Source organism: Medicago sativa, chromosome 1, assembly GCF_051527215.1.
Source record: "Medicago sativa cultivar Bolivia chromosome 1, Bolivia_mono, whole genome shotgun sequence".
Lineage (NCBI taxonomy): Eukaryota > Viridiplantae > Streptophyta > Magnoliopsida > Fabales > Fabaceae > Medicago > Medicago sativa.
The window spans coordinates 2,937,241-2,957,769 of NC_140749.1; the positions used below are offsets into that span (position 1 = coordinate 2,937,241).

Genomic DNA, 20,529 nt, shown 5'->3' on the forward strand with positions numbered 1-20,529 from the left:
TGAATCATGGCTTTTGTCTTTTGATATAGAACACGTAAAAATTGCTTTGGCTTTTGGTAGCGTAAGAAAAAGGAAGCCTAGCAGTGCAATTATATTGTTGTGATTGAGTCCTCGTGAGCTTAACTCAGTTGGTATGGACAATGCATAAAATATGCAAGGTCCGGGGTTCAAATCCCGACCACCACAAAAAAAAAATATTGTTGTGATTGAAATGAAACTTCTAAAGCCAAGACATGAGTCAAGTCATTTAGAAGAACACTCTTCATAATTTACGTAACACTACGCACTAATCATTTGCCCCCATAACAACAACTCACGGTTTACATTTTGTGTTTACTATTAGCAAATTTGTTTTATTTTTGTTTTTTTTTTTTTGAAGGAAGCAAATTTGTTTTATTTGGTGTTCAGACTTAAGCGTATGAGAACAACCCACCAACACAAAAGACTAGTCAATTAGGTTGGAGAGTCTCATGACTTTCATTATATCGGTATTGAGTCGAAGATAACTCTTTCGTTTTTTTTATCTAACAATGACTTTCACTACAATGACATCGAACCGATGATTGCCTTTTTGCTTCTGACAGTTTCACTTATGTACCAGTATTCAATTGCGAACCTTAATCCGATAATTCTTGTAGCTCCACTCTCAAATAAAACATCAATTGTTAGGACATAACAACTCATAAGACTAATTAATTGTGTGGAAGCGACTCGTGACTTAAGTATGAAATTGAACATTTTATCTGTACAATGTATATTTTAAAAAATAAACATAAAAAATAACTATTTATGTGAACAATTTTACACATTTGTTAGAATTAACCGAGAAAGAAAACACATGAAAATATAAAATCATATAGAATCATGGAGTATAAATGTTAGGTGTGGGGTACACTTATAAATCTTCTATAATGATTGTGTACCCTCCCTCACAAGTTAGTATGGGCACAAATACACAAGACTTATACGGTCTTAACTCAGACCAATATTTCTTTTTATTTTTTTAGCCTGGAAAAACAATTCATAAAGAGCTTATAGCATTTGTTTTGAAGAACAAAAATAAAGCTAGATTGTGCAAAAACAAAGATGATTCAAATACCACAAGTAGCATCGTAATGTTTTCGTGATACGTTTGTCCACTACAAGTAGCATTTCCCATTTATAGAATGGAGCACAGTGAAATAGTAGAAGATTTATCATATTTTATCGTGCGAGTATTTTATAATGGAATAGAATACAACAAAATCTGGATGAAAATAAGAACAAACAAAATAGAATGAGATGAAATGGATGTCACCACTTTTAAATCAGCGGAAATAGACATAAATAAAGGGAAGAACTACTAATTTATAACACTTAGGGAGTATTCCAACCCCACCAAAACATGAATCCAAAGGGTTGATCATGAATTTATAGCCACAGTTACCCATATTTAGACACACAACCCAGCCATGTCATTATGTTAACGACTTCCTTAATCGATTTAAGTAAGACTCAATCCATATTCGAATTCACATGACATGACTAATCAATCGGTTACACTATCAAATAACAATAATGAAACAAGTTTACTTTCAAATCTTTTGAGGGGAGAGTTTTGGCAGTCAATGCGGTTTTATCCGACTAAAAAACTTTTGAGGGGAGAGTTTTGGCAGTCAATGCGGGTTTTATCCGACTAAAAAATTAGTCTCTACAAATATACACATAGATACTCAATTTACACCAAAAAATTGAACATAAATTGTAGATACATCAAGGAAGTTAAATGAGATTAACCAATATTCTAAATATGCTTATAGAGACCAAAATGATGTTTGGAGAGTTAGTAACATAACTCTACCAAGAAAAGAACTTTGAGTTTGATTCCTAAAGTCACCCATTTGAAAGACAAAACAACTCCAAATAAAAATAAAGATATATTCATTGTCAACTCAATAATTAGTTTGCAGTGAGTTCAAAGAGTTTAAGCCGTAAGGACAACTTAACCGATATACTAGTGATATGTCCGGTGAGGAATTGATGGAGACAACGGTGGCGGAAAGTGCTCCGGTACGGTGGCGATGAGTCTTCATGGTGGGACGAAAGGTGTATGCAGGCACGTTAGCACTACAACGCTCAAGTCAGTATGAGAAATGAGATGGAATGTGCGAAAAGTATGGGAAAAGTGAATCATACTTTGGGGTGAAGCTCTGTCACCCTTATATAGGCGTGTGTGAGAATAACCGTCTCCGTGAGATGCGGTGCCTCATCAAGAGGTCGTTGAAGGACACGTGTACGGTGCCTGATGCATGTGGGCGTGCTCCAATGGGGTAAGGTGCATTGTTGCTGGTGTGCTCCTTCAGGCGATGCGCCTTGGTCTGGTGGACGTTTGGTCCACGTGTTAGTGTTGGATTGACTTTCTAGCCGATCCAGAACAACTAGTGTTGGCGGCCAACACTCGGGTGGGATTTAGTCCCACATCGGATAGATAGGATTCTTGAGAAGAGTTAATAAAGAGGAGGCATTCCTCACCGTACAAGCTGGTTTTGTAAGGATGAGTTAGGTCTCGATATTCGTGACATGGTATCAGAGCCTATCGGGTCTATCGTTGGGCTTCCTGCATCTCCACGCTCCAGGCCCATTGGGCCGGGCTGAAGCGTGAAGGGGTGTGTTAATGTCCAACACTCGGGTGGGATTAAGTCCCACATCGGATAGATAGGATTCTTGAGAAGAGTCAATAGGATAGATAGGATCGGATAGATAGGATTCTTGAGAAGAGTCAACAAAGAGGAGGCACTCCTCACCTTACAAGCCGGTTCTGCATCTCCACGCTTCAGGCCCATTGGGCCGGGCTGAAGCGTGAAGGGGTGTGTTAATGTCCAACACTCGGGTGGGATTAAGTCCCACATCGGATAGATATGATTCTTGAGAAGAGTCAATAAAGAGGAGGCACTCCTCACCTTACAAGCCGGTTTTGTAAGGATGAGTTAGGCCCCAAATCCAACAACTAGGATCAAAGATCATTATTGGATAATTAAAAAATAAAAAAGATAAGTAAAAGATAATACTCTATCTACAAGCAAAACTCATTGTAATTACTTATCCACTATCTTTATCTCACATAAAGAACCCAATTCACTTGAAAACGATGCATGATTAATTACATTTCCTCTACATTCATTTTCCATTCAACAACAACTACACAGTCAATAGTACAACAAAGTACAAGCAAACAAACAACCTCATTCCCATTCCATGTTCCCTTTAACTGTTCTCTCTCTCTCTCTCTCTCAAACAAACTCACTTTCCTCTTCAACTTCACTTCACAACAAAAACACACTACCTCTTCCATGTGTCTTGCATTTATCACTATCATTGTTAGTGTGATTGTGATCAATGATCATAGTATATAACTGATAAATTCAAAGTGTAGTAAAAGTACTTACTTAGTACCATTCTTAGAAAGTAGAAATGGACAAGACTCAAAACATGAAGCGTGGAGCTAAGAAGCAAAGACACACAAATAAACTCTTGTTTGGTGGTAATCAACTTACACATTCTCGTTTTTTTCTCAGCTACCAAACAAAACTCATTTATCGGTTTTTCTTTATTCTATCTCTCTTTTCTTTTATTATCAGATAACATTTTCTAGTTATCTATCTTACTTTCTTTTCTTTCTGACACATAGCTCTCCAATTCTCAAAGAAACCAAAGAAGCAAGAAAAAGTTAGAAGCTTAAGTGCTGTTACTCAAATGAGTTGTCATGTTACTGAAAAACAACAAGAACATCCAAAGAGATTTAAGGTTCATAATAATGTAAGTATAATATAATGTGTTCTGTTTTATTTTTTATTTTATTCATTTCTAAATTTTTATGGACTTTCATGCTTGATGATTATATTTATATTTTTTTAACTTTTGTTCTTAGTTTTTGAATGGATGCTATGGTGCTTCTGTTCCAAGGAAGCTACGTTCAGGTGAGTATAATTTTCTAATTCAAAATCAATGCTTTTTTAATTGTTTTTTTTATCATTAGTATCTTCACTTTCTTTATATTTTTCCATAGGAACTCTATGAGTTTTATGATTAATTTCTTCACTTGAAGCAATCTTTGAAGCTTTTACTTTTTCTTTGTCATGATTGTTACACACTTGATTCTGTCTCTTTTTCTTTGTTTGTCAATTATTATTGCAAGATAGTATATCTTTTCAGAAATATATACTGTAGCAGCTTTTGATTAACCAAAGGGCCATTTTTTTTTAATGGCAAACATTTTGGATAATAAAGTTTACTTAAGCTTTTATACCATTTGAAAAATTCATATTAAGCAGTTAGGTTCATTCAATAAGCTGTTTATGTTTTTGTTAGTATGTTATAGGTGTGAAATATTCACTAACTTCACGAATAATTTTTGTCCGCGGATAATGTTATTTTCAATTTACAGGGCTCGAACATGAAACCTTGTTTGTTTATGTTAATTTGCAATGTCAATATTTATTTTCTATGTGTAATTATAAAATTTTAAACTGTATGGGATATAAGTTATGAACACAATTCTATAAGTTGTTATGAATACTTACAAAAATGCTTTTGTGGATAAGCTTTTATAAAGCTCACATATCTAGTTCTTTAATCTATTCTATCATCATGAATTTTTGTTATTCTGTTTGCTTAAAAGAAGTATGAACTTTATTTTTACTTTTCCTTTTGAAATTACAGCCATGAAGAAGCGCGGTCGCGAATCCATCTTACATGATAAAGAAAAGAAGAACCATAAGTTCAATGGAATAGAATCTCTAGAAAAGGATAATGTAAAGAAGTCAAAAGTGAGTATTGTAATAAGACATTTGTGGTTTTAAAAACTTGACCTTTTGCTTTGTCTTCTAAGTATTTTTTTTTTTCCACCTTTAACTTGGAATTTTGCATTTTGTAGAAACAGGAAATTGGCCAAAATTGGTCCCAAAGAGGAGTTTCTGGTTCTATCACAAAAGATGAGGAAGAGGTAGCTGAGACTCTGTATGCATTGGCAACAATGTTTCCTCACAGTGGCTCCAATCATATTATCAAGGAACTTGATGGAGAACCTTTCATGGAAAACTCCTCAGTTTTGCAGGACATGAAGGAGAATGTTAATGCTTCTTCTCTTGAAGGTTATTTTCACCCTTCTTCTATATGATATAAGAGATTAATTTTAATGCGTCCCCGTGAGCTTAGCTCAATTGGCAGAGACATTGCATAATATATGCACGGGCCGACCCACTTCTCTACATTTAAAATGGGTGAGCTCCAGCCACTAGGCTACCTGACAAAAAATAAAAGATTAATTTTAATGCACCATCAGCATAAAACTTTTTAAACTGTCAAATAATCAAAAACTATTATGTATATGACCTTTCTTTTTTTGTCAAGTAGCCTAGTGGCTAGAGCTCACACAATTTAATTGTGGAGAAGTGGAGTGTCCGAGGTTCGAACCCCGGCCCCTGTATATAAAATGTAATATCCCTTATGACTTTTAAGGTAGATCTAGTTAAAGTCAAATATTTGTAATGATTCAAGGATTATGATTAACTGACAGTATAAAAATTCATTACACTGACAGTGCATATCAACTACGTTCATTACATAACGATTCTTCTCTCTTACACAATACCTTTCTTTATTTATTAAATCGTTCATTTCGATTTCCCACTTTCTTTTGCCATATATTCTAGCCTCGGTTCAAGGCGAAAGTTTTTGTCGTGAAAGTTGTTTACCTGGAGAATCTTCAAAAATCACGTCTTTGAATGAAACTATTAATGGTCAAGAACTCTTTGAGAGGGCAAAGTTATTGGTGGCATCTCATAGCACAATCCCATCTACAAATCTTCAGACCATGCCTGAGACGGTTAATCACGAATATCGCGAAAAAGTTGCATTGGATGACTCTGAGTTATGTCTAGCAATGGGGTAAGTATTTTTTTTTTTTTTTTCAGTTCCATTCTGAAATCTATATACTTTTCACCTTTGTAATTAATAACATGTTTTGTCATCATATTCCAGATTAAATATGACTGGACAATCACAAATTTCACAATGCGAGAGGAAACCAGATGTTGAATTAGACGCGGTAGGCATTTCAGTTTTCACAGTTTGAGCAAAAAATTCTGTTTGTGAGCTATTAGTACTGATGTTATTGGTAACCCTGCGTTCACATTTCAGGCCAGAAATTTTGATAGCAAGCAAAAACAGCAGTTGATGAATGAACAAGTAAAAAATGGTATGCTCCCACAAACAACAAATTGTCCTAAGTGGTAAATTCTTATTTTGATCATAAAAACACAGGCTGAAGACTTTTACATCAATGTGACTAATTCTTAGTCATCTTTCTGTTGTTTCATCAGAAGGCCTTGCATTGTGGCCAGGCTTGTGTTCAGTGTCATATGATGTTAGTCATAAAAGATCACGTAAAAGATGTGCAACTCATGTTTACATCAGTCATGCGATTCGGAGTTTAGAGTCGCCAAAACAAAAAGTTATCAAAGAATCCAATCTTCGTGGGTGTCATGAAACGGGAGCAAGCGAAAGATCGAAGTATCGAGTTCTTTCGGAAGTACAAAACTTGAACAGAATGATAAATGGAGTAGTTACTTGTGATACTGTGAGGAATCCTAATGAAAGTAAGAATGGCATTCTTTTGCAGCAATGCCACTATGGTGAAATATCACAGGCTGCTTCAACATCTGGAGTATATGGTCATCAAAAGCAAGTAAGATCGAGGTTTATTTTGGTAAAGATGCTTCCCCTTATCCCCTTTCACGCCCTGATAACCATCCTTGTTATGCAGAGTTTCAATCTCTTGTCCTTGTCAACTGGAAGTTATGGATTAAAGGTCGACAACAATAATTATAATAAAGTTCGAAGTAGGTTGGAACCGTCGTCAAATTTGCATGCACCTTATTTTCAGTCAATAGCACAGCAGCAAAGGGTAATGCCAATTCCTACGCATCAAAGTCGTTACGCCTCGACAGTTTACCTTGATCATCTGACTGTTGTAGGACCACAGGTATTGATTAATTTGTTTTTGTCACAAGAGAAACTGAACAAACAAATTCTAGGTCCTAACTCTTCTATACTCCGTTCTTAATATATGTATTAGAGTTAGAGTGTTTGAGAAGCTTGGTTAAGAGTTAGTTAGAGTTAGTTACACAACTAAACTCTATATATAGAAACACTCATGTATCATTTCATCCATCTTTTATCAAATCTAGTTTACTCTACTATGAGTCACTATGGGTATCTTCCACATGAATACACCTATGCTCTCTTTCTAGCTGATCACTATGAAATGAGGTTGTTAAAGTTTGTTGCTCACAGTGAACTTAATAAACTACTCTAACAACGAAATAACATGGACATGCAATTAAATATCCCTCATAAATATATCCCTTGATCCTATTACTACAAAAGTATCTTACACTGATGTCTTTCCATGATGCTTAAATTATCTGCAGCTTCAGTTGCAACAACCTCGTTATTATGGTAGCCAATTATATGGAACTCAATATGGTTCAACAGTCTCAAATAAACAAGAGCACCAAAAATTGTGGGGGATGCAACAAGCAGCTCAAGCTAGGTCATCTGAAAATTGCAATATTAAGTGGACCAAGAATCCTAATTGGCAAAGTGGAAGAAATGACTATTCTGCAATGGGTCCATGTGCCCCCCAAATCATCTTTCCTCATACCCCTACATCACAAGAAATATTTGGATCCAAGATTACTTCAATCGTTGGACAACAGCAGCAGCTCATTTCCCCCATCCAAGACAAATGGGCAAGATCTTCATCTCAATTCTATATGTGAAGAAATTAGGGACAGATTCCAAAGTACTGGTGTAATAAGATTACTATTTTCTTTTTTTCATTTGTAGTTGTTCCTTAAAAAGTGAAATGAGCAAGTGTATCACTCATTGTGAGACGGGGGAAGTAAAATTATACAGTTCTATATCTCTGGTGTTTTGCTAACTACAAAGAAGCACAATGGATTGTTTTAACAGAACACACAGATAATGAAAAAGGGTTACTTAAAACCCCAACTTTCTGAATGTCTACAACATATTAACACGAGATTTAAGAAACCATGGAAGTGTACATAATACATGGCTCAAGGGTGGGAAAAAAGTCAAAATTCTGTATCACAATTAAAATACAAGAATCGCGCCAATTGCAATAGTAAATCATCATAGTCTCCCTGTCGTGACTCTGCTGAAATGTAATGTTTCACTCTAGTTTTTCAAGCTCCCCCATTCTTTCAATGATAGCCTGCAAACACAAAACAGGTTAGTTAAGGAATTGTGGTTTTCTGCATCATAAATTTAGCTTGTGAATAAATTTACAATCAAGCCGCAATTGTCGTAAGCAGAGAAATGTGCCCAAAGAAGCAAAGGAAATCGACAGTTAGGCCTTAAATCATAAGGTACCTATGCAGCTCAAGCCTTAAACTAGCAATCACATGTCAACAGTATGATAACATCAAAACAATACATACCTTCTTGCTTGTTTCTTGCAGTTCACCCGCTAGAATGAATTCATCAAGTATAAGGTAGACCTTCAAATCAGATAAAACTAAATGAGCAAGGAACAACAACTACAATAATTAAAATATTACCACTCCAACCCAACCCTCAGCAATCACAAACTTCATTTGGAAAGAAAACATAACACGTAGTGAACAGTAAGACTTAGGTTATATACATATCTACCGCTGTATGTTAAATTAGACACAATGGATGAAGATGTATCTGAGAATGCTCAATTAGAAACTCAACAGGTTGATGAATTATTTCCAAAAACAAATGAAAAAAGTGAAATATATTATACTCTAGCTCGTTGTTACTGCAGCGAAGTGAGAATAAGGTTGCTTTGGATCTTTTGGGGAAATTTTCGAAAAACAGAGAACTCTGTATACTAATAATGCATAGAATAACTTTTAGTTTAAAAAATTTGTACACACAACAAGGCTTGTGTTGAAGACGGAATCAAATTTTCCTGTAAGGACATTTTTCATATATATGGCAGCAAATGGAAGCAATTGCAAATTATTTACTAGGTCTTCTACAAGAAGTTGGATCTAGTATTTACGGATTTATACTACTAGCAAAGATTTTATCAGCTCAAAAAAATTTTGTTGATGTTGTGATTGTTATTGATGCTGCTTTCGATCAAAGTGGAAAATGGGGCAAAGGAGATTTTTTTTTAGAACAAAAACATATGGACAATGTGTCCTACAGTTGAATAGTGAGTCTACCAATTTATAATATATTAAATCAGCCCCGCTAATTCTAATTCTGACCCCTCAGCTCTTTTTGTGCCATCATGTATTTCAACTTTTGCCACAACCGACCATCTTCTGATGTGGCACTCCAAAAAAACACTCAGATTCTTCTCCCTATTCCATATCCACCCATCCATCTACCCTTTTATATTCCACTATTATTTTGTATCATAAATCCTAATTTATCTCGATTTCCGAGACATAGTTTTCTATAAATCAAATGAAAGTCAGTCACAAAACACAATCCCAATATCATCATAGCATTACCAACAATACAAAGATAGATAACAAGAATGTTACTCCAATGTTTTGAATATCTAAGCATGCTCAATTAGAACACCCCTACATGATTACTGAAAAACAAAAGGATAATGTGACAAAATAACAAACCTTGTGGAAGTTAAAAACCAAATCAAGTTCGCAGACATTGCTGAAGAAGTGATCCAAGATTTCAACAAACAAATGGATGCACTCTAAATATGCCAACTCATTATCAGTGATGTCAACACAAAGTGAGAAAAACAGTCCAGCATATCTCCGGTATATTACCTTGTGTGTACGAAACTGCAACAAATGTTACCCATTAAACGGTTATTATTTAACAAATGAACAAAAAAGCACACCAATATATAGAACTACAGCTTCATCCACTTTAAAACAGCAGAATGCTTTAAAACTTGCATCACATTAATTATTTATTCGCCACAGATAAATTACTGTTCACAGATGATGGGAAAATCAAACATGAGGAAGCAAAAGAGATGGGAGAAAAAACTGATGCACGGTTACTAAACAACGGAAAAGAAAGTAAGCTTTAAAAATCAGCAATGCTATTTATCGCGACTGATTTCATCCCAAAAGCTTCACGGATAGATTTTCAACCAATTAACTAGGACCTTTCAAGGAAAACGCGGAGGGAGGAAGCATAAAGGACATTCAAGGTCTTGGATCTCCAATGACAACAGTAAGGTCTAAGAAGGCAAAAAAAGGCTCTAAATATCGTGTTCTCCAGCAAAACGTGATTTAGCTCTATCACGTGTTCTCCAACCAATTAACTTGGAATCCTTCAAACAGTCATTTTCACGTGTGATATGGGAGAGTTATAAATTTCTGAAGACATGAGCAATAAGTAAACCACCAAATTAGTCCCTAACTTTGTAGGGCACTCTCAAATGAGACGATGAATATTTCAAACTTTACGATCGAATCTGTTCTCTAACTCCTAGAAGGACTACAACAACGACAATTTATCCCACTAAATGGGGTCAGCTACATGGATCAATCAAAGGATGTCATAATGTTGAATCATATACCATATTTGTATCGAACTCATTAATCTTGAAAAATAGTTTAAAACAATGATGAAAGTAAATATGCATTATTTATGGAAAATTGATACCATACCTCAACAAAATTAGTGTATTTGGGATCTCTATTTACGACAAGGCGATGAACCTCGTATTCGACCTTGTGTTTCTCGGAATCTTCAAGAGGAACATAGTATTTGGCTAAACGGGTTTTACCCTGTCTGTTCTGCAACAGAATGAATCGGATCTGCAATAAACAAAAACACGATCCAATCCAAAAAGGGGAAATTAATTTATGAAAATGAAATGAAAAGATGATGAAGTAGAATGAAAGAGTACCATTTGATTTGAATTGCGATTATGGAGAAGAATGTTAGCTCTCAGCTGAAGAAGAAATAAAAAGAAGAAGATTTGAACAATGGATGGAGTACGACGACGTTATTGTGGTGCTGCTCACCTTACTTTTGTTCACTTTCAAACCACGTCAACACAACCAAATACTTTTTTTTTTTTTTTATTAATATTGAGTCAAAAAATTAGTTTTATAAATTCATATTTGACAAAGGAGAAAAAACAATAGCGAGAAAAAAAATGGAGAATAAGAACATAATATAAAAAAAGGGAGAACAAGAACATAATATAAGTATGAGAGGAAGTTGTCACAAAATGGTTGTACAAGTATCATTTCTTTTATGAAATATTTCATCAACAATAAATTGTGGTTGTTGAATTTTATTAAGATGAGTATTGAACTAGTGTTATTTTGGTGTTATTTTAGTGTTATTTTATTAAGATGAATATTTCATCAACAATAAATTGTGGTTGTTGAATTTCATCAACAATATATTGTCAAACAATTTCTCATGAATGTTGTTATTTTGGTGTTATTTTATCCGATTGATTTAGTGTTATTTTGGTGTTATTTTTAGCATGTTTGAAGGCATACTCAATGGTGTGGACTCTTATGAAACATGCATGTATTTTTACTAAAACTACATTTAACAAAAGATTTGGAACTAACTACGTTTCTTTCTTACCACGAATCTCCACCAATTAACAACAAAAAATTGAACAAAAAGGTAATTATATGAGATTTAGGGATTAAATTCAGGATTTAGAGACTTAAGGATTTGAGATTCAATATAGGAAGATATTGATTTTCGATTTGGGACCAAAATGACAATTTTCCACTTTCACTTTAGTCTTTGTGACACCTCATGCACACTACCACATCCATTAACATAAGTTTTTGACGTGGGGGACTAAAGTGATAAGTGAACTGAACATTCAAGATTTACTTTGTATTTAATCACGAGTCAGAGATTTTTGCAATAGCGAAGAGCAGATCGAGAGACCAAAATGATCATTTACTCAATTATTTTACTAAACTTTAATGATATATGTAAATAAAAAATTTGTAACAGAACAACGGTCCATGATAAAGTCAAAGATGCAAGTAAATACAAATAACAACAAAGGAGAACATCCTTCTCCAAATAAACACAGAAGAAGAAAATCAAACAAACAAACATGTCTGTTTCTTCGGTTACTGTTACCTCTACCGTGGGACCCTTTCTTCCAAGATCCCATCGGCGATCAACAACAGCCATCCGATCCAACAAGGTGTCAGTTGGACCAACGAGATTATTAACGAAACTCAAACAAGACTGTGCCACTCCTCTACCTCTTCTTCACCATGTGGCTGATGCAATGTCTTCTCAAATGCGGGCTGGGCTTTCCTCTGATGATGGGCCCGGGCTTCCCATGATACCAACTTATGTCCACACTCTTCCCTCCGGGTGTGTCTATATTTCTTTCCTTAACTTATACGGACGAGTTAAGCTTATTCGAGGCGTGTCAGACACTAAATATGTTATTTCTGATGATCCACAATATTTTTATATATGGTTGGACTAGAACTTATCTATGCTTCCTTGTTTGTGATTTTTACTATTGACATGATTAATATGATGATGATATAGGAATGAGAAAGGGTTGTTTTATGCATTGGATCTTGGAGGAACAAACTTCCGTGTGTTGAGGGTACAATTAGGTGGCAAAGATGATCGTGTCATTGATGTTGAGTTTGATCAAGTTGCTATACCTCATGATCTCATGTTTGCTACGTCCGAGGTTAGTTTGTTTTGATTGACTTATTTGAGCTTATCGATTGTCTTAAATATTTATGAGACTGGTCGGGAGAACTTATGAAAACAACTTACGACATGTTCATAACTTGTTTTCAGCTTATTTTTCTAAGCTTTCCAAGATAGATTACAGAAACTCGTATGAAAACAATAACTCCATTTTATTATTTTGTTATAGAAATAGCTTATGCTATAAGCTGCCAATTAAATTGTTTATCCAAAAAGGCCAAAGCTTACTTTGCATGTTAAAGCTTTGATGTTTTCTTAATAATAATTGGGATATGATATAATATACGCAGGAGCTGTTTGATTTCATTGCTTTGGGGCTAGCCAAATTTGTGGACAAAGAAGATAGTAGATTTCATTTTCCTCCAGGAAGAAAGAGAGATTGGTTTTACATTTTCATTTCCTGTCAAACAAACTTCTATTGACTCTGGCATACTAATCAAGTGGACCAAGGGTTTTGCTGTTTCTGGAACTGTATGTGTTTGTTTGGTTGTTAAGTTCTTTAATCACTGCCATTAATTAGAGTTCTATATTTGGTATAGTTAGATAGTGACAAAATTCAAACTCTTTACATAGGTAGGAAGAGATGTGGTTGCTTGTTTGAACGAGGCTTTGGAAAGACAAGGACTAGATATGCGAGTTTCTGCTTTGGTACGTTGTTGTAATGTTACTAATATTGTCATTATACTTTCATTCAAGTTTAAATATACAAATGCAGTATTGGTATAAATGGTTCTAATAATTTCCTACGTAATAGGTTAATGATACTGTTGGAACACTAGCTGGAGCAGAATACTACGACAATGATGCTAAGGTTGCTGTTATTTTAGGAACTGGAACTAATGCTTGTTATATCGAGAAGTTAAGTGCCATTCCCAAATTACAAGGGCATGTTTCTTCTTCTGATAAAATGGTTAGTAAAAGTGACACACTTTCCTTTATTTCTTTGTTCAAATAATATAGATGAATTAGCTCGTCTTTATTAATGTGAGAAAAAAACATTGCTTGATTCAGATCATTAGTACTGAGTGGGGTGCTTTCTCAAATGGTCTCCCTTTAACTGTATTTGATAGAGAAATGGATGCTGCTAGTATCAATCCCGGTCACCATGTAAGTTTTCGCACCATCTATGTCGTAATTTTGTTGTTCATCAAAAAGTTACATCCCTTATATAGAAAACAAGTGAGTAACTAATGACTAACTAATTATATCTCTAATATCATCGAACAGATTTTTGAGAAGACAATCTCAGGAATGTATCTAGGTGAAATTGTGAGACGAATGCTAGTCAATATGGCTGAAGAGGAAGGTTTATTTGGGATATCTGTCCCTCAAAAATTGTCCATGCCTTTCGTACTTGGGTAAATTTTCACTCTATAGTTAAACTCTTCCGCTCAAATCATATACAGAAGTAAGAAAATTGCTAGCAAGACAGTAGATATGTTAAGAATTCTGATTGCTAATATAATTTGGTGAAATTAAAATTAGGGACATTCTATATTATTAACAGATATCGTCACTTTTCTTCCCGATAATTTTTTTACTTCTTTTCGACATGAGAAAAAAATTCTTTTCATATTTTATTTCTGAGATACACTTTGTGTTTGTAAGGTCATATATCTTCAGTTTAATTCTTTTGAGATTTATTATTAGTACCAAAATATGCTTACAATTTACAAATAAATTTTACAGGACCCCGGATCTAAGCGCCATGCAGCAAGATAATTCTGGCGATTTACAAGCAGTTGGGTCCCTCCTCTATGATAAAGCAGGGGTAAACTCTTGAAAACTCATTCTTTCATGATATTAAAATTTGAAAGAAGAACCTTAGTGTTTTACATTACCTGCCCAAGAAAGTACACATTAACCTCAATCACTAAGTTTAAAATGTCTGTTTCCTTGACACTCACTTGTTCTCTTCAGGTTGAATCCAATCTAAGTGAAAGAAAAACAGTTCTAGAGGTTTGTGACACAATTGTAAAGCGAGGCGGTAGCTTAGCCGGTGCAGGAATTGTAGGGATTCTGCAAAAAATGGAAGAAGACTCAAAAGGTGTTATCTTTGGAAAGAGAAGTGTTGTTGCCATTGATGGGGGTTTGTATGAAAATTATCCTCAATACAGGACTTACTTGCAAGATTCAGTAAAGGAGCTATTAGGAACAGAAAAGTCAAACAATATTGTGATAGAACATTCAAAAGATGGTTCTGGTATTGGAGGTGCTCTATTGGCAGCTTCAAATTCCATGTACAAACAAGATTGAGCATTTTGTTCAACTAGTATTTAATCATTGGAATGGAGCAGAATATTCATGACGTTTTTTTAGGCAATCAAACTCATAATTTTCTCATACTATTTCATTTATTATATGGTCATGAATTCAACTTGGTAAAAAAAAATAAAAAAATTGAGGATTAGTTGCATATGTAGCCACCTCGAGCCAACTAATGAGTTGCTACATTCACTTATCTCAGAAAACTCTACCAACTGAGTTAGGACAATAAACAACATCAAATGCCAAACAGGTATTCTTGGATAACACTCCAAGCTCAGAAGAATCAGTTGTGGGAATATTGAATCAATCAACTAAAACTTGAAGAAAAATTTTGAGATCTTACATATCATTTTATAAGCAAATGATTTCTCATGCTTGACTTGACACGGGTCTCACTCTCACACTTCGTCCGATTTACAATGAGCATCACTTTAATAAAAAAATATTTATTTTAAAAATATTTATTTTAAAATGAACTACTGTCTTTTGATGAAACTCATTAACCACTTCCAATCTCTTGATCATATATTTATTTTAAGGGAAATGTTAACTTGTGCCCTTAAGGCACAAGTTTAGAAGCCAAATGTAGAAACTTATTTTTGAAGATTGTGCATTAAATGTCTTGGAAAGTTAAAAACTTATTTTTTCAATACAACACACATGTTTTAATTCTTTTTTTAGATCCTTAACTTGTGCCCTTAGGGCACAAGTTAACATGACCCTTATTTTAAAATGAATGCCTTTTTTTAATTACATTGTAGTTTTTTTTCCTTCAATTGTATCATATAACTATTTCTATGTATAACTCAGGTTCTTCCGGACAATTTGTCCGAAACCTTTTAACCTCAAAACACTATTTCCTTCTACTTTTCATCTATATCAGTAACAAACTTAGCAATAATTATTTTTTGGTGCAATTTTTTATTGTTTGGTACAACAACGTTGCATAGATAATAAGGATAATTTGATAATTTTGTCAACAAAAAAAAGGATAATTTGATAAGATAACTATTTTTTCTATTTGTTCTTTTTTTTTCGAGTAGTCTAGTGGCTATTCACACACTTTTTAAGTATTTTTTTTCAATTTCTTAGTAATTCTGTACATGTGTGTGAGCTTAGCTCAGTTGGTAAGGACAATGCATAATATATGCAAGGTCTGGGGTTCGAATCCCAGACACATCCCGGACACCACCAAAAAAAATATATATATAAATCTTAATCATTTATTTTAAAATAGAGAACGTATTAATTCAGAATAAATATTTATATATTTTTTTTGGTGGTGTCCGGGATGTGTCTGGGATTCGAACCCCAGACCTTGCATATATTATGCATTGTCCTTACCAACTGAGCTAAGCTCTTAATCATTTATTTTAAAATAGAGAACATATTAATTCAGAATAAATCTTAATAATTTTAAAATAGAGAACGTATTTAATAATTTAAAATAGATAGAGAACGTATTTAATATACCAAATTTTAACTGCATTAAATTTTGTGTGACAATAATAAACTTATCTCATTATCTCATTTCAAAATATCCAAAATAAAGGATGATACTATAAACTCATAAATTTAGGAACTATAGTAAGACCTTAATGCCCTTATCAGTAAGAGCAATAAGGTTTGCTTGCCTCCTAGTGAATGGGGGGTAAGCAAGACCGTCCCAAATATTGAGAGACCAAATTATCTTTGATTATTGTACATTTATTGTTGTAACTATCAATAAATAACATGATGTGAAGATAGCATTATTTTCTAATGCTAAATTTAGAAAAATAATATATATTTTTAATGAATTTAATATACAATCAACTTTAATTAGGAAATGAAGATACTAATTAATAAATAATTTTAATTACGATTTCAACTTGAAAAAAAAAAAAAAAAACTCGTGATTTATGGAGGCGCAAAAAGCATATTCGCTTCTTCATGAATACTAATTACTGATAGTCACATGATCAAGGATGCACAAATCACACGTACGAGTGAGTCATAAAGAACTAGAAAGAAAGAAAGAAAAAAAAACTTGATATTATTCTTATCCCTCGATAATCAAAACACATGAAAATAATGACAATGGTGGAAGCATAATCAAAACAAATAAAATAAAAATTTAATGACAATGATAATCCATGGCTTAATAATGAATCATAGCTCACATTTACATTTAAAGTATATGGTATATATCCATAGATGCATAATGAAGCATATGGTTTGGAATTAGGACGTGAAAAAGAGTGTTACACATTATTAACATCTGATGATTTTCGACCATCCAAAACACCCTCTTTGTTGAAAAATTCAATGCAATCAGAAATGGCTTCATTATAATGAGAATAAGATGAATAATATGAACTGCACGAAGTCTTTGGTGGTTCAAACCTTTCAGAATTTCTGTGCCTTGATGAATCTGTTGATGACCTATGATGAGAAGAAGAGAATACAAAACGCATAAGAACCTTACGTAAACGATGAAAGATTTTCATTGTTGAAAAGTTTAACTTGAATTTACAAGGGTTTTTTTGCTGTTCTTTTGTGGCTTTTATTTGTATGACAAAGCTGCTATGTTTTTGACCTCTTTGTGTGTTGTGCATTTTCTTCCTTTGACTCCACCGGGAACTGTAATGTTATGATGTTTGTCGTTTGGTTTCTTAAGGGTATTTATAATGACCAACTTCAAATGTTTCAAAAATTTAAAAAGGGATGTGAATAAAATAAGGGGGTATTAAATGGAAATAACTTAGGTATATCCATTTTCTTATTAGGTGTATTCCGTATCATTTTTATCCAAAAATATTTATACCTACCATAATTTACTAAAATCAATATTTTTCTTTATAACTAAAATATTCAAAAAACAAAAATACCATAATAATCTACTCAAATCCATAATTTCCTTATGTGTTTTTTGCGTGGGAGTACAAAAAATGAACCTATGCCAGAGAGGATATAAAAATCACATCTTGACTAATTGAGTTCCTCAAAAAAAAAATCTACTTATAATTATAGATAAATTACACTTTTAAGGTTTTCTCCCTAAAATTTTGAGGTATATAACTCTAGTTTGAGTTGTTTGCCCTAGTAACTATGTCCTAAGTTACAAATTTTGATCATATGATTTGGTCGAATTCGTTTAAAATCAATTTTATTGTGTAATGTGATTTGCCCAATCTAAAATGATCAATGGTCGAAATTGATTACAACGTAAAATTGCATTGTATTTTTACTATAGCTTAGATATATTTGTAAAACATGTTTTAGAAAATTTGATCTGATCAACCAATCGAGATATTTTAGTAATAGGATCTACCATATTTCTCAACAAGAAATGTAAATGGGAAAATTTCTTGTAGTGTAAAGTATGTTTTCCTTTTTAAAAAAGGTGGTCATTCAAAGGTTAAAAAATTATATTCTAATTTGGAAGGCAAAGTTCCATGTGCCCAAATTATTGGCATGGCCTTCTCTTGTCCTCCTCTCAACTGGTTTCCTTTAATTTGTGTCTTAAGTTTTCTTGATTATGTTCAATTAATATCAATTATAATCACGTTTATTGATTAGCGATTAGTTAGGACTAAAATCTGATAATCATTTCAAGTTTAGTAACTAGATTAATTAAAAGAGACCAAGAGGGAATGAATGATATGATGGAATCACTTTGTTCCACATATAAAACCTTGAAGGATCTCCAACTATAATCATTTGTAACCTTTGTGGAACCCATATATAACATGTCCAACGTTAAAGTAAATGATTTTGCTCCGATTCTTCATTCAATAAATTTCGTTTTATATACAATTTCCTTATCCTGTTGGGATTTTTGTTCCCTATTTGTGTTAAAGTAATAATATGGTTCCTATATGTGACTATTTATTAACTATAGGAAGAATGATATATTTTCCTTTAAAAAAAAACTATAGGAAGAAATTATAAAAGGCAAGCTTATAATGATGATCCAATTTTATTAATTTCCCTCCCTTTAATTTATGGCAAAGGTTTAACGTTAAGAATGGATTTCATATGTGGAAGCTGGTTGGTAGCTGTATTTTGACACGTAGTGTGTTCCAATTTTTTTTTTTTTTTGACGTTGCCAATTTTTATTTTTGAAATGTACTTGCACTAAAAAAAATTGGATGAAGCACGGATACAACACGGACACGATACAGACACTGACACTGACACAACTAATAATTTAAAAAATCATATAATTTAGTGTAATTATAAGTGTCGGTGTCGGACACGGCATGTATCTGACAGAACACGCCTAATCCGATGAGTATTCGTGCTTCATATTTGAAACTATTTTCTTTATAGCAAAATGAGAGAGATAACATTATTTTTCTTCTATAGTATAGTGAATTGTAATTTGGGAGGGAATAACTTTCACTCCTCCGATCTTTTCGGTCTATAAACTCTCTTAGAACTATTCTCTAATGATATTACCAAGGGGCTGCAAAATGTGAAGATATGAATAGGAACTAGAATGATAAGTATTATGTCTGAGAATCCTATATCATTTGACCTGAAAGGTTTGAGGCAATCATGATTGATTAGTAAGCATTATGATGATGTCTTGTACTTTCTTTCCTTTAAACTACTAGAGAGATGTACATAATATCATTTTCTATGCTTAAAATCACTTCACTTTGTTTTACTCCCTCCGTCCCATATTACTTGACCTATTTAGAATATTTGCACTATTCATGTACCATGCTTTGACTCTATTTTTCTACTAATATATAAAAACAAAATATAGCATATAAGATGTTGTTAGATTCGTCTCGATTAATATTTTCAAAATATCAAATTTTCGTAATTTTTTCTACTACATTATTGAAGAAATTTAAGTTTAAAATTGTGCATTGACATACATGACAGAGTCAAATATGTCAAGTAATATGGGACGAAGGGAGTAATAAAAATATACGTGTCTTGTAACTCTTGTTAGCTTTAATGAAAAATTTACACCGGAACAAAAACATATTTTTATTGCAACACCATCATACATCATTCACATGAAGAAGAAAAAAAAAAAAGAACACTCCCTCCTTAGTGCGATTAGATATTGAATGGCCGATTCCATTTTATCTGCAATCCGCTTCAGAGTATCATGTAGGTCGTCATATGAAGTATCATTTTTCATCTCATCCAAGCAAATAGTCCTAACCCTCCTGATTATCTGGAATGTATCCACAACATTCTTGCATGCTCTTTCTCTATCAGGACCACCACATTTGTTGGTCTAGGTGGTTCTCCCTCGACCGGGGGTACTACTTTCAGATGAGATGCCCCATATAATCAGGAAATGTAACTATGTACATGTTGTCACTGTGTCTCCGAAAATAGACCATGCGCTGCCTCAATTATAACGTGCAGCAAAAAATCTTGGAAAACATGATCTGCATTGAAGACATTAATAGTATGGGGAAGGATGTCTCATAATGGTCTGCATACGACTATACTGCCTCATCACCCGCTCTAGCAAGTGGTGATAAACTCTTGCGGCCG

General features: G+C 33.5%; 4 protein-coding genes across 6 annotated transcripts; 2 read left to right on the plus strand and 2 right to left on the minus strand.

Annotated features, from left to right (window-relative positions):
* The first annotated feature begins 3,087 nt into the window (after positions 1-3,087).
* LOC146951739 (uncharacterized) lies at positions 3,088-7,963 on the plus strand. 3 transcript variants are annotated; one of them, XM_085754681.1, is made up of 11 exons: positions 3,088-3,520; positions 3,668-3,795; positions 3,908-3,956; positions 4,699-4,805; positions 4,913-5,129; positions 5,691-5,925; positions 6,019-6,085; positions 6,178-6,235; positions 6,360-6,724; positions 6,803-7,021; positions 7,470-7,963. In XM_085754681.1, exons 1-11 carry the CDS (start codon positions 3,451-3,453, stop codon positions 7,818-7,820), a joined length of 1,866 nt encoding a protein of 621 aa, XP_085610807.1. In that variant the 5' UTR covers positions 3,088-3,450; the 3' UTR covers positions 7,821-7,963. The 3 variants fall into 3 exon arrangements, with proteins under 3 accessions (XP_085610807.1, XP_085610817.1, XP_085610800.1); XM_085754691.1 differs by having other exon boundaries at positions 6,363-6,724; XM_085754674.1 differs by having other exon boundaries at positions 6,360-7,021.
* A 38-nt stretch (positions 7,964-8,001) lies between these two features.
* LOC146951740 (SNARE-like superfamily protein) lies at positions 8,002-11,031 on the minus strand. The gene is made up of 5 exons (XM_085754704.1): positions 10,937-11,031; positions 10,695-10,844; positions 9,681-9,854; positions 8,505-8,564; positions 8,002-8,278 (listed from the first exon to the last, which is right to left on the minus strand). The coding sequence occupies exons 1-5, from the start codon at positions 10,937-10,939 to the stop codon at positions 8,237-8,239; spliced, it is 429 nt and encodes a 142-aa protein (XP_085610830.1). The 5' UTR covers positions 10,940-11,031; the 3' UTR covers positions 8,002-8,236.
* Positions 11,032-12,091: 1,060 nt separating this feature from the next.
* HXK3 (hexokinase 3) lies at positions 12,092-15,061 on the plus strand. Its single transcript, XM_085754713.1, is given in 10 exon segments — positions 12,092-12,396; positions 12,580-12,730; positions 13,044-13,123; positions 13,125-13,224; positions 13,327-13,401; positions 13,508-13,663; positions 13,765-13,860; positions 13,981-14,111; positions 14,443-14,524; positions 14,674-15,061. Coding segments are annotated over 10 exon segments (1,476 nt in total). The 5' UTR covers positions 12,092-12,127; the 3' UTR covers positions 15,010-15,061.
* A 2,075-nt stretch (positions 15,062-17,136) lies between these two features.
* LOC146951742 (uncharacterized) lies at positions 17,137-17,638 on the minus strand. Its single transcript, XM_085754720.1, has one exon. It carries the CDS (start codon positions 17,616-17,618, stop codon positions 17,265-17,267), a length of 354 nt encoding a protein of 117 aa, XP_085610846.1. The 5' UTR covers positions 17,619-17,638; the 3' UTR covers positions 17,137-17,264.
* Between the last annotated feature and the right edge of the window lie 2,891 nt (positions 17,639-20,529).

Coding starts and splice junctions, on each gene's coding strand:
- LOC146951742 (XM_085754720.1), bottom strand. CDS start 17,618: ATGCACAACACACAAAGAGGTCAAAAACATAGCAGCTTTGTCATACAA.
- LOC146951739 (XM_085754674.1), top strand. CDS start 3,451: ATGGACAAGACTCAAAACATGAAGCGTGGAGCTAAGAAGCAAAGACAC. Junction 3,521..3,667: donor AAATAAACTCTTGTTTGGTG/GTAATCAACTTA, acceptor TCTGACACATAG/CTCTCCAATTCTCAAAGAAA. Junction 5,926..6,018: donor GAGTTATGTCTAGCAATGGG/GTAAGTATTTTT, acceptor ATCATATTCCAG/ATTAAATATGACTGGACAAT.
- LOC146951740 (XM_085754704.1), bottom strand. Junction 9,855..10,694: donor AATACACTAATTTTGTTGAG/GTATGGTATCAA, acceptor CATTTGTTGCAG/TTTCGTACACACAAGGTAAT. Junction 8,565..9,680: donor TGGTTTTTAACTTCCACAAG/GTTTGTTATTTT, acceptor TCTGATTTGAAG/GTCTACCTTATACTTGATGA.